A 12,272-nucleotide genomic window follows, 5' to 3' on the forward strand; every position below is an offset into this window, starting at 1 on the left:
TTGCACTCTCCCCAAGGCATGCGAGGGTGCCATGTGTTAGCACCGTGGGGGTTCAATGGCGACGAAGGGGAAGAGGGCTCCAAGAGCTCCGTCTGCGTGCCACATGTCGACAAAGCGTGGGCCCAGAGATTTTTTGAGCCTGGGGAGATTTCAAAAGCACGCCTTTGTTTCTTTTGAGGGCAAAAGGCTGCAGGAGGCATCGAGTGGCAAAACTAGAAGGCGCGAATGAAGAAAAAACAAAAGCGCGCATGATCTAGCGGTTGCAACAGAAAAAGTGAATTTTAGGTGGCAACCATGCCGCGCACATGGAAGAAAATAGTGATGCAGAGATCAAGCTTAGGACAGTTGCACCAAACTTCATGATGACAGTGGACACGCGGCAAGCATGCAGAAGCCCGTTTGGCTGCAATTATCGCTCCAGATCAAAGATTTTTTCATTATATAAGCCTGCGGGTGCATTGTAAAAGGGGTTCAGAACTTTGATCTTAAAAGATATAGTCAAGTATTCTAGATAGGAATGGAGCCTTTTAGCTGTGATTGTATTTCTGAAGAGGGGGTAATCAAATTGTGTCCGCGGCCTCTATGATGACTGTTTTTCAGTATGCTTTAATAGTTTTTTGTGCATCCTTGCAATTTTGACATAACTTTAGAAATATATGCCCAATACTCTGCCGATTAAACTATGTTTTGCACTTGTTATCTGGTGAATGCGTGGTGTGTATTACTTTATGTTAAAGGGAATTTTGGTTATATCTTGATTATGGTTCTGTCTAGGCATGTAGATTGTTGAATGGGCCTCAGAATAACATGTATGTGAACTCAATGAAGTTCTCTGTGCCCCTTATTGCATCAAAATCAGTTCGGCACATCACTTTAGAATAGTTTTGCTTTCAATGTTCCTTTCCTTCCCTTTTCTCCCCCCAAATGAATGAAGAGCCGGCTTCTCAAATCCCGGAGGTCACTCAGTGAAAACACGTAGGTCCCCCATCAATGAGTTTCCCATAAGGCTATAGTCCTCAAAGCATTTTTAGTGGTCAACATTAGCATATGGCTATTTTTAGTAAGTGTTATTTTTAGCACTTGATCTTGGCTTCCGTCTCCCCTCAGTTGAGAGAAAAATGCTTTCCAGTTTCAATGCCTTGGTGAGTTTTAAGGTTGTCAGAATAATATTTCATTTATTTTCACTTAAGTTCTTTTTATAAAGTCACTTTATAACTTAAGTGAAGGGGCAAAGTGTTCATAAAGTGTTCCCTATTGCTAAGACTAGGGAAGAGGGTCAACGGAAGTTGCTTTTAAAAGTTATATTAGACCTCAAAAAGTGACGCCAAGGCAAGGTGAGATATTTAAAAATTTAAAAGGTTTATTCATGCCCTCGAAAGGTGATGCCAAGACTTGGAGTTGAATAAAGTGCTTTTAAAGTAAATTTTGTGAGCTCAAAAGGGGGTTGAACTAGAAGAGGTTATTTCATATTATTTCAAAAGGTGAAATGAGAGGGAAATAGATTCAAATTCTAATGTGTGTTGCCCCAGTTCTTCCCTCTTCTTATATTATTGAATTTGAGCTCTCATTTGCATATACTAGATTTGACAACTCAAGGAGATGCTGTTGGAATGAGCTCTGAGAGTTCTTCTTTTGCTGGTTGAGGATGAAAGCCCTCTTCTTGGTTGCTAGTTTCAGTGGTGAAACATCCACCTTAGCTGGCTGGTGTGCTTAGCTTCAGTTTTACAATGACTTTGGCTTGTTTTGGTGATATGGGTTTAAAGATGTTGAGGATTTATGAGGTACTCTGATATGGGTATTGAGTTTTTGGTGTGGTGTGAGCTTTCTAAGAGTGTTGTTTGAGTTTGGTGATGATTTGGTGCTTTTTCAGTGTGCTGTTCTTCATTTTCAGAGTTACAAGATTTCATGTTTTTGTTCATAACTGTGTGTGAGAGTGATATCATTCTGGGTGCTTGTTATATGTCTTCCTCATAGCTGGGCATCACATTTTGAGTATTCATTTGTGATTTTTGGTGGAGTGCTGATTTACTAAGGCAAATCGCCCTTCCTAGAGGGTGATACCATTTCCCTTGGTATTGGTTTTGTTGGGTTTTGAGATCTTCAGCTTTAGGAGTTTTGTGATCATCCATTGGAGGCACCTAACATTGCTTGTTGATATTTAAATTAGCTGGAGCAGATTTGGAGCTGTTTGAAGGCTTGGAATATCTTCCTGAGAATTGCCCATGTCCCATTTTGGCACTCAGTTTGGTGCTGGTCACTTTTGGAGCATTATATTCCCGAGAATTGCCCATGTCCCATTTTGGCACTTAGTTTGGTGCTGGTCACTTTTGGAGCATTATATTCATGATTGGTGACTATATCGGGTCTGAAATTTGTAATATAAATATGATTTCAGTTCAATGCTGATTGCTTACTGATTTGGTAGGGATGATATATGTGGTTTAAACACAAATGTAATGTTCTACTCTCTTTCAATGCAATATATTCTACGTATGCAACAATCATAATGAATGAATCTTAAAACCAAACACTTTCTGCATCTCCATCTTATTTTCTCACAAAAACAAAAAAAACAATCAGGGGTGAACATTTCAACAATGCTCAAATTTCCTAAAACAGTTGATTTGCAAAATCACAAAGTATGATCCCAAATAAATCAAATTGCCCTCCCTATGTAGTGCTCCAAAATGGGTCCATGAGTCCAATTTCCTTCAATATTTAAGATACTTTTTTTAATATTAGTGTTTAAAGAACTTATTTTAATAATAGTATTAAGTTTTCTCTTAATTAGAAATTAATAGACCCAAGTTAACATTGCTTTATTCTTTAGTCTTCGAGAAATGAAGATAGGCTAGAGGTCTTCTCCATGTCTCAATTTCTGAAAAGAGGATATGACATAGGGGAACATTAACATGAAAGACTAAATCACTTTCTATCAGGTCCCTTAATTTGCCAAAGATATGTTTGCCTTAATAAATGTTATCAATGATTATTCTCTAGTATAATATATCCATTTCTTTAACAAATTATTCCACACTTATATTTTTATCTTGATATTCATTTTTAAATCTGTAAGCTTTCATCAAATCTCTATTTCTTAAACTAATGAAAAATTACAAATTAAATACATTTCTCCCTTGTATTTGTACTAATAAAGCTATAGAATATATGAAGCAAACTCGGCCATTCACAATTTTTAGATGCTATTAAAATTGGAACTAAGATACTTACCTTAGATTCAAGACAAAACTTTTAAGAGCTAATTGGTGGCCAAGTTCACTTCTCAAATGTGAAATAGTCTGACCAACCTCTGTAGCCTACATGTAAAAATAAGAGGAAAAGTAAATCAGAAATATATATATATATATATATATATATATATAAACCAAATATAACAAGAAGCAATCAAATTACAATATTCAAGTTGGTACTATCCCATATTACAAAGAGCACAAGCACATGAAGAATGTCACTATATTTTGGCTTAATTCGTGTAGATATTAAAAAGAAAAGGATCAATACGTTATCTACAAATATAGGTTTGAATTTTACAGTTGGATCTATTTAGTGTAGTGTTCATTTTTGTCTTGTTTTTCACTATCATTTGATTTTTTTTAAACTTATAATACACACAAATGGAGATGAAACAAAAAATATTTTTTCAGCTTTTATGAATACTTATTTCCTGTGGAGGTGCTAATGAGTTGGTGGCCAGGGACAAATAGATATGTACTAGTATTCTGCCTTGGAAGTATCAGCAAGATATGCTACAGAAACTAAGGGACCTGTTATGTTGGATAAGACTAATTATGTCATCAGATTTTAAAAGGATGAGAAATGCTCGGGATATGATGGTTTTCTTGTTGTGTTCAATGAGGTTAAAGTTAATTGGATTGATGAAGATGTTTTGACCTTTTTGAGGAAGCTACAAGAGTGGGTACTGTATGCTTACCACTAATAGAGCCATAGTGAAGCTTGTCCCTAGATAGATCAATTCAAAAAGAATCAGAAACTAGACAACAATCATGCTCTTTACAATATATTTGCTAAAGTTATAGCGAAAAACCAATAGTCCGCATAGGATGAGGGTGGTACTACCTTCATATTTCTCCTTAATGATGGGATGAATCCTTCAATAAACCATCTTTACTTCAAAACTTCTATAGTTTCTTTTTCTAGTTTTACCAATAACTCATTTTTTCCTTGTTTTGTATTACAAATCTCAACTATAATTTTATTATCATCTCTCAACAGCTCGAACCCTTCTTCAAAGGCTAACTTCAACCTATTCCATGTGCTTTTTGAAGTTGGTTCAATTTTGGTATACCAATCAATGACTATACCTCATTCAATTGGCCTTTAAAGACCATAGCCAATATTCTCTATTATCTTATTTGTTTGCTACCCAGATTGTTTCACAAGTTTTACAATGCCTCACTAAATCCTTCGATCCATCACCTATGAATTTGGGCAGTTTTTGCCATTCAATGCCAAGGCTTAATTGTGTAGTCACCATATTTTTCTTCTAGTGCAACCCTAGTGCTTGGAAATTGCTCACCCAAGTCTTGACTTGAACGTTCCAGTGCTTGTATTGCACTCTTGGTCATATGCCTCAATGCATTCTATAGATTCATAGTTTCACATACTCACTTTGTCTTTAGGTTTTCTTTTATATACCTTTAGCCATGGAGTTTGTGGCTCAATTTCTTCAATTTACAACTCTTCAATGCCTTGAAGGTCATTCTCATGCGTTACTTTTTCCCTATTTGTGAAAGAATCCTCAAACTCTCCCGACTTCCCTCTGCCAAAGAGAGTTGTTTTGGTTTTTCTACTTAGTTCAACAAATCAACCTGTTGTCATTTTATGACATCATTGGTCCATCAATGAGAACCGATCAGAGATATGTTCTATGAACTAGTTATGCCCCAGTTGATCAAGCGGCAAGTCAGGGAATTAGGAAATTGCTTAACTGTTCTTTTGTCATGGGTCGGACCTCGGGCCTTCTTCCCTTGCATCTTGCCTCTAATACCTCAAGCTCCACTGACCAACTCTCCAACCCTTCCTTTCTCAAACTTCAAGATTTGGGGAACTGGTCTAACCCTTACTCTTTTGGTAAGCGTTAGACTGTTGTCCCAAACCCCAAAACCTGAAATTCCCTTCCTTTGTCAGACTTTGCAATTCGCGGAACTGGTCTAACCCTTACTCTTTTGGTAAGTGTTAGACCGTTTCCTTGAAACCCAAAATTCCCTTGTTAGATTTTGGGATTTGGGGAAACAGTCTAACCCTTACCTTTTTGGTAAGAGTTAGCCTGTCTCCCTAAACCCTGAAACCTGAAATCCCCTTCCTTTTTGGATATTGGGATTTGCAGATTTGTGTCACATTTTGATTTTCCTTATTGTCATGCCAATTAAGTCAGATATTTCCAATGGTAATACCACTTAAATAATGCAACCTTCACTAAACTTGTTCCAATGTAAAAGACTCCTGCGGCTTCCTAAGTCCTCTACCATTTTGATCACATTTTTAACAAGTATAAATACATAAAAAGTATGATTTTCACTTGGCTATTTTGTTAACATGTTGGCTGTAGTTAGAAAACCTCAATCACCTATATCATTCCTTTAGACTGATACAACCACTAAGGAAGTGAGGCTTTAATTAGTACTTAAACTCATCCTTGGCTTCTCCTAATTTTAGCATACTGTTGTCATTTTATGACACCCTTGGTCCATTAGTAAGAACTGATTAGAGGTCCGATCCATGGACCAGCACTGCCCTAGTTGATCAAGGAGAAAGCAGAAGATCATAAAGTGTGAAGTGTTGCCTTGTCCGGAGGAAGTTTCTCCCTTGGCCTTTCCTTCCTTCCCCGGAACCCAAGAACCTTGAGGTTCCGAGGTTCTTTCCCTTTTCCTTCTCCTGTTCTCCTTCCCCAGAACTCCGGAATCCCGAGGTTCCGAAGTTCCTTCTCTTTTCCTGCTCTCGCTTTTCCTTTTTCGGAACTCAAGAACCCCAAGGTTCCGAAGTTCCCTCTTCGTTTTCTTCTTTCCTGGAACTCCAGAACCCCAAGGTTCCGATGTTCCTTCCCTTTGCTGCCTCTCCTTTCTTTTCCTGGAACTTTGGAAACCTGAGTTTCTAAAGTTCCTCTCTTTCTTTCCCTTTCTCTTTCGTTCCCCGAAACTACGGAACCCTGAGGTTCCGAAGTTCCTTTCTTTTCTTCTTCCCTTCCCCGGAACCCCGAGGTTCTGAAGTTCCTTTCCCTTGCCTTCTCCGGATCCCCGCAACCCTGAGGTTCCCTCCTAGCCTTTCTTCCTTCCTTTCTCCGGAACTCCAAAACCTTGAGGTTTTGAAGTCCTCTTCCTTAGCCTTCTCTTTCTTCTCTCTGGAACTCCGGAACCTCGAGGTTCCGAAGTTCCTTCCCTCCTTGCCTTTTCTCTCTAGTTCCCCCGGAACTCCGGAACCCCGAGGTTCCAAAGTTCCTTCCTTAGCCCCTTTTTTCAGTTCTGCGGAACTCCGGAACCCCAAGGTTCCGAAGTTCCTTGCTGCTCTCCTTTCTCCTTCCCAGAACCCTGAGGTTCTAAAGTTCTTTCCTTGTCTTCCCCACTTCGGGAACCAGAGTTTCCAAAGTCCCCGGACTTCTTTCCGACTGGCGACACTTCTGGATGGCGTGATCGACACTCAAGGCTTTAAGTGCTCCGACAGTTTTGGTGACTTATGCACCTTCTTTTGTGGAGCCACAGGGGTGCATTTAATGTTTTTGGCAGGATTTCCATCAAGGGAGGTACAGGGCCATGCTTCTTGTGGTGACTTATGTCATGTTTGCATACTCTGACTTTGGAAGGTCAGTCAATCCACTTTCTCAGGGTTGCCTTTTGTGGGTATGGCTAGGTTGCTTGCATGTACAGAAGTCAAGTGCATGCACTTCCTTGCACTTCCAGACTGACATACAGGGGTCATGATCACTCTTGTAACCATTTTTCTATATAAGGCTATTAAGCCTCATTGTGAAGGGTTCTCTCCCTGCTGCCTTGAGCTTTCCTATGCTCTTTCTCTTTTCTTGAAGACTTGTAATTATTTTCGCATTTCTGCAACTGTAAGTTTGGCCTTTGGCTTTTGAAAGAATTGAAATTACATTCTTGCCTTCCTTCAACTTATGCATGTTGTGTATGTTTCCTTACCTTCATCATAAGTGTCTGTTTTGTGGCTCTTCTCTCCATATATGTTGTGTTAACTTGTTTTTGTGAGTGTGACTTGTGGGAAACCTTCTCCCCTCTTGGCATTCAGTGGATTCTAACCTTCATACATGCATTGGGATCACTCATACAACTGAAGTTTGTGCATCTCCTGGGGTGTTTCAGTTAATTCTTTGTGTCATTTCGGTAGGGAGAGGAACAATCTCTTTTTGGTGCATCACCTCCTTTTATTTCATGCATTATTTCTTCCCTTTACCTCTGCAATTTGTTAGGATAGGCTTAGGAGTTAGTTTTGAAGTGTTGAGTTGGTTCAACACCTATACCTGGATTGAGAAGGAAGCCGGTCTTCTTCGGAGATTCAACCCCCTTGCGCAATGTCCCACACTTCGGGGTTGTCTCCATGTTTCACAAGGTTGCTGAGTTGATAGCTCAACAAGGGTGCGAGCTTTTGTGATAACACATACCTTTGCCACCTTGATCGCCATTTTTGCCTTGCTAAGCCCTTGAAAAGGTCCAAAATTCACTTTTTGTTAAGCCTTAAAGTTCTTTCCTTCTTGTCACTCTTTTCTTCCATCTTGGTCACTTGAATCACTCTTTCACTTTGGCATCGCCTTTGCCTTCTAGCCTTCATTGAGATATTGGTTTCAATTTCACCATGGACTCTTCAACCATCAAAATCTTGAATCATTGTATTGTCATTCCTTATCCATGAACGTTCTATAAACATGGTCACTATAAACAACCTAAACCAAAGCCTGATAACTTGACAAATTGATAATAAGGAAACTTGATCAATATTTGACAAACATGGCAAGCGTACTGACTATGAAACTAACCTAAAATGCAAAGATTCATAGGGATGCTGATTTTGGTAGTAACAAACACCAAAGTAAAATTCTTATCATATCTGATATCTAAAATTTATTTGGGTTGAGAACTGATGCAGATAAAAATAAGGAACTACAAAGCACATATCATCTAGTTAGAACTTGTATGAGTCAACAAAAATGTAAGATTTGTATAGTAATATGTCATATAAGACACATGATCTGCTTCTTGATCTCACATATTTTAATGTAAATAAGTTATGATAATCGATATTTGGGTGATACAAGCAGCAACAAAGATGACTCATTGTCAAGGCATGTTAATTGATGAAAATGTCCTGATACTGAAATCAAACAAATAAGAGGCAGAAAAAATTATGAGCAATCGCCTCCAATACCCCAAGGAGGAAGGGCTTATCATGCCACTATACATGCCTAAAAATATCTTGTTTTCTCTCTGATTTGTTTACTTTTTTATTCAGATTCGTTAAAGAAAAGATGACACTACAAACTCTTGCCTAGCAAATTATCTATGATTTTTTATTCTAGCATGCATGAAAATATTCCATTAAAACATGGCATTGTGGAGGACAAAGACCATTCACAGAATTTATTTCATCTGAGACACAATGCAAATCTCTTTTAAGTTTGTATCAATCAGTTGTTTCTAGTTTCACTCTATGTTGTTAGTTTCTCCTAAGTTCCTTACATCTCTAGCTGTACTAAAACTAGACTTTTCAAACTTCCCATAGAATTTCATTATGTAAACACATGAAAAGACCAAAATATTACCGAAAATAAAATAGTAGAGAAAACAGTTAATATTAATGTTGCACAATGCATATTTATAACAAGTATACATACCAGGCATTTTCCAAACTTCCCGTTTCCAAGATTTAGCTCATAAGATTGTTCAAGTGCTTCGTCAATCGTCTTTTGTTTGAGCATTAGGCTAGCTCTGCCTGCCTCAATTATGTTTCTGGGATCAAGAGCCAATAGCTGCTAAAACAAGAAGCTCGTCAACTCATTTCAGCATTAAAATTAATATATTAGAACAACTAAAAAGGGTGTAATTGGTGAGCAATGTGTTACATGTTTCACTAAGGGAGATAATCCTCACATTAGGACTATATAAATCCAATGCATGAGTTGCTCAAACATATTCCTAGGGTTTAATTGTGTCATGCATAAACTTAAAGAAAAACAAATTCAAAAAACATTATATTTTTTTAGAAGATTCTACTTATATACAACTGATGTACACTTTATCCTTCATTATTATGAAAAAAAGATAAGGAAGAGAAACAAAAATGTAGTGAAAAACTCAGTTATTAATCAACCAATTCTGCATGTTACTAAACAAATTCCGAACACAGAGAATGGTGCAGCTCAAATAATCGCCAAATTTATCACTATCAAGCAACTATTTGGAAATTGTTGTAACCTATTTCAAATAAATAGCAGTAACTCATTCATTTCAAACATGCTACAGCACAATGAACAGCCAACTCTAGAATTCTAAAACATTGTGTGACACATGTTTAAGTTGGAAAAAATCAGCTGAGAAGTCATAAATCACTTTTCTGAATTCAAAATAATCACAATAATTTACTAAGTTCTGCAGGAAATTCAATAGCTTGTTTTCAGATCCAATAACCCCCCTTACTATTCTGCAAACTGCTAAGGATAGCCTCTCTTCACTTACAGATTTCACACACTAGCACAACAAATTCTCATAACAAGCTGAAAAACACAACATAACAACATCAAAACATCTACTCAATCCATAGGACTACTAAAGCAACATTCATTTGTTAAGAAACAACTAACAATATGCAAATCAAGCACATGAGACTAAAAAGCAAGGATTTACCCTGGCGAAACACTCCATGGGTGAAAACTATAGCAACTGTGAGTTAATCCAGCCTCCCAATCACTATAAATCAGTCACTTAGATGTATGAGAAATAGAATGTCACTTGGATGACAAATGAGTTCATGGCTCTGCACAACCGAGCTCCACATATATTCAATGCTTGCAACCTCCTCATTGTCAGTAGATTAGTCAAGTAAAACAATAGGTAACAAAGGAAAAGGAATTTCAAAATCCTCAAATTTGAAAGAAATTATATAGTTATCATGGGACAGATATTGAATATGGTAAACCTTCAAGCATATAGACCAGATGGTCAAGCCATTGAAAGATACGAACAATGATCGCAAGTTTGAAACTTGATTAAAATGTCATGCCTTCAGAGTGGAACCTATGTAGGTGCAGCTAGGGGGCTTATTGGAGGATGCATGGGCATTGATAGTAGCTCAACGAGTTGGACAAGGTGCAGGTTTAAGACATGTAGGAATAGGAGTAGGATATTATAAAGTGGAGTTGAACCAGAAAATTCCATAGGTGGCTATCTGATGCATCCAAATAAAAGTATGTACAAGTACAAGAAGATGACCCAGTTTCATGCTTCAATCTTTACATTCTGTTTTAAATTCCCTAATGGCCTAAAATGCCAAAATTTTCAAACAGGTTCTATACAATAATATAGAGTGCATTTTGGAGAAACCTAAGGCTATAACTAGTAGCTTTGCATTCTGTAATTGCATGAGCCTTTCAGTGCAAAACAAAACCTACAACCATATATCAGAAAGAAAAAGTCATCAATCTCACAGAGAAATATGAACAAGAGCAATGTAATCATCTCAAATCTGCAGCTATTGATAGTCAAGTTACAATCATATTAGATGTGAAATACAAGAGCAAAGAGATCCCTAAACGTCAAAATGCTTCCCGTGAATCAAACACAAACAATAATTCTCCAAAAGGTAAGGGTAAGTCATATGTTTGATCTGCATTCATACCCATTTCAAATAGGACTGGTTTTCTTATAGTGCGGCCTTCAAAGTCAATAACAATGATAACGTAGTTTCTAGGAATGGTCATTTTCTTGTTGCTTCTAGGTACTTGTTATCACAAAAGCTTGCACCCTGTTGTACGTTGCACACGCTCCCTGTCGCCGACAGGGTCCCCCTTCCTTTTTTTTTGGTCTTTTCACCTTCGCCCTGTTGAGTTCCGCGCAAAGTGGCTCGCGTCCTTTTGAGTGTAATCAGTCCATGAGATGATGATGTTATGAACGGAAGCCTATGAATCCGTGAGATCAGTTGAGCCTTCGGGCATGAAATTGCAAGAGACAGTTTAAGCTTGAAAAATCGCCTGAGATAGGCACAGAATGATAGAAACTGGCGAAATCCGCCAAGTAAAGGGATAAAGCGTTTGAAGGACACATGAAGACCCAAAGCACCGATTTTCATTAGAGGATATAGGAGAGATAAAGGATGCAAATGTCGAAGTTTCAAAACCTCCCAAGATCCTGAAATTCGCACTAAGGGGGAGAAATTAAGTGAGTTTCTAAGAGTTTGCAGAATGGGCCAAAATGTCGAAGTTCGCCAGCATTGGACCAAATTCAAGAAGTAAAAACTTGCAAAAAACTCTTCAACTGCCGAAATTGGCAAAGTGGCTCCAAACGCCGAAGTTTCAAAGCTTTCAAAACCCCCCGAAAACGCCGAAGTTTTCAAAATGAGTCCAATCGCCGAAAATCGCACAATGAGGGTAAAGCGCAAAAGTATAAAGGTTTTCAAAACATTCAAAAACCCTGAAAACATGTGTAAAGGGGTAAGTGAGTTTTTTTAAGTTTGCAAAGGGCGCATAAAGCCTGAAAATCGCATAAAGGGTAAGTAAAAGTTTTTTTTTATAGTTTGCAAACACACTCAAAACCTCGAAATTCGCACTTTTAAGTGAAAATGCAAAAAAGGTAAAAGTTCGCAAAATGCCCCAAAACCCCGAAAAAACGCATTATAAGGGAAAAGCGCGATTTTTTTAAAATTTGAAAAGTGTTTGAAAATGCCAAAAATCACGATTTGGAGGGCAAATGTAAAAAGTTCAAAGTTGGCAAAGTGCCCCAAAACGCCGAAATTGGCAAAACACTCCAAATCCCCAAAGTTCGCATTGTGGAAGTAAAATGCAAAATGTAAAAGAAAGAACTTGCAAAGTGCACTAAAATGCCGAAATTGGCAAAATGGCCCAAAACCCCGAAAATAGCGCTATAAGGTAAAAGTCCGAAGTTTGCAAAAGCCTCATAAGTACCGAAAATCACGTTATTAAGGATAGATGAAAAGTGTGAAGTTTTCAAAGAGCACTAAAGTGCTGAAATTAGCAAAGTGGGTCAAAACCCCGAAAATGGCACTATAAGGTA

The 12,272-nt window shown here is 37.8% G+C and overlaps 1 protein-coding gene across 2 annotated transcripts in view; it reads right to left on the reverse strand.

Annotated features, from left to right (window-relative positions):
- LOC131027153 (uncharacterized) overlaps positions 1-12,272 on the reverse strand; it is a 198,922-nt gene that overhangs the window by 26,641 nt on the left and 160,009 nt on the right. The window contains exons 4-5 of one of the 2 annotated variants that reach the window (XM_057957140.2): positions 8,882-9,019; positions 3,232-3,317 (exon numbers count right to left, since the gene is read on the reverse strand). In XM_057957140.2, the coding sequence (XP_057813123.1) occupies positions 3,232-3,317; positions 8,882-9,019 (224 nt within the window). The remainder of the gene's footprint in view (positions 1-3,231; positions 3,318-8,881; positions 9,020-12,272) is intronic. The other variant, XM_057957141.2, reaches the window with a different exon arrangement.

The sequence above is a fragment of the Cryptomeria japonica genome, chromosome 10 (genome assembly GCF_030272615.1).
Source record: "Cryptomeria japonica chromosome 10, Sugi_1.0, whole genome shotgun sequence".
Classification (NCBI taxonomy): Eukaryota; Viridiplantae; Streptophyta; class Pinopsida; order Cupressales; family Cupressaceae; genus Cryptomeria; species Cryptomeria japonica.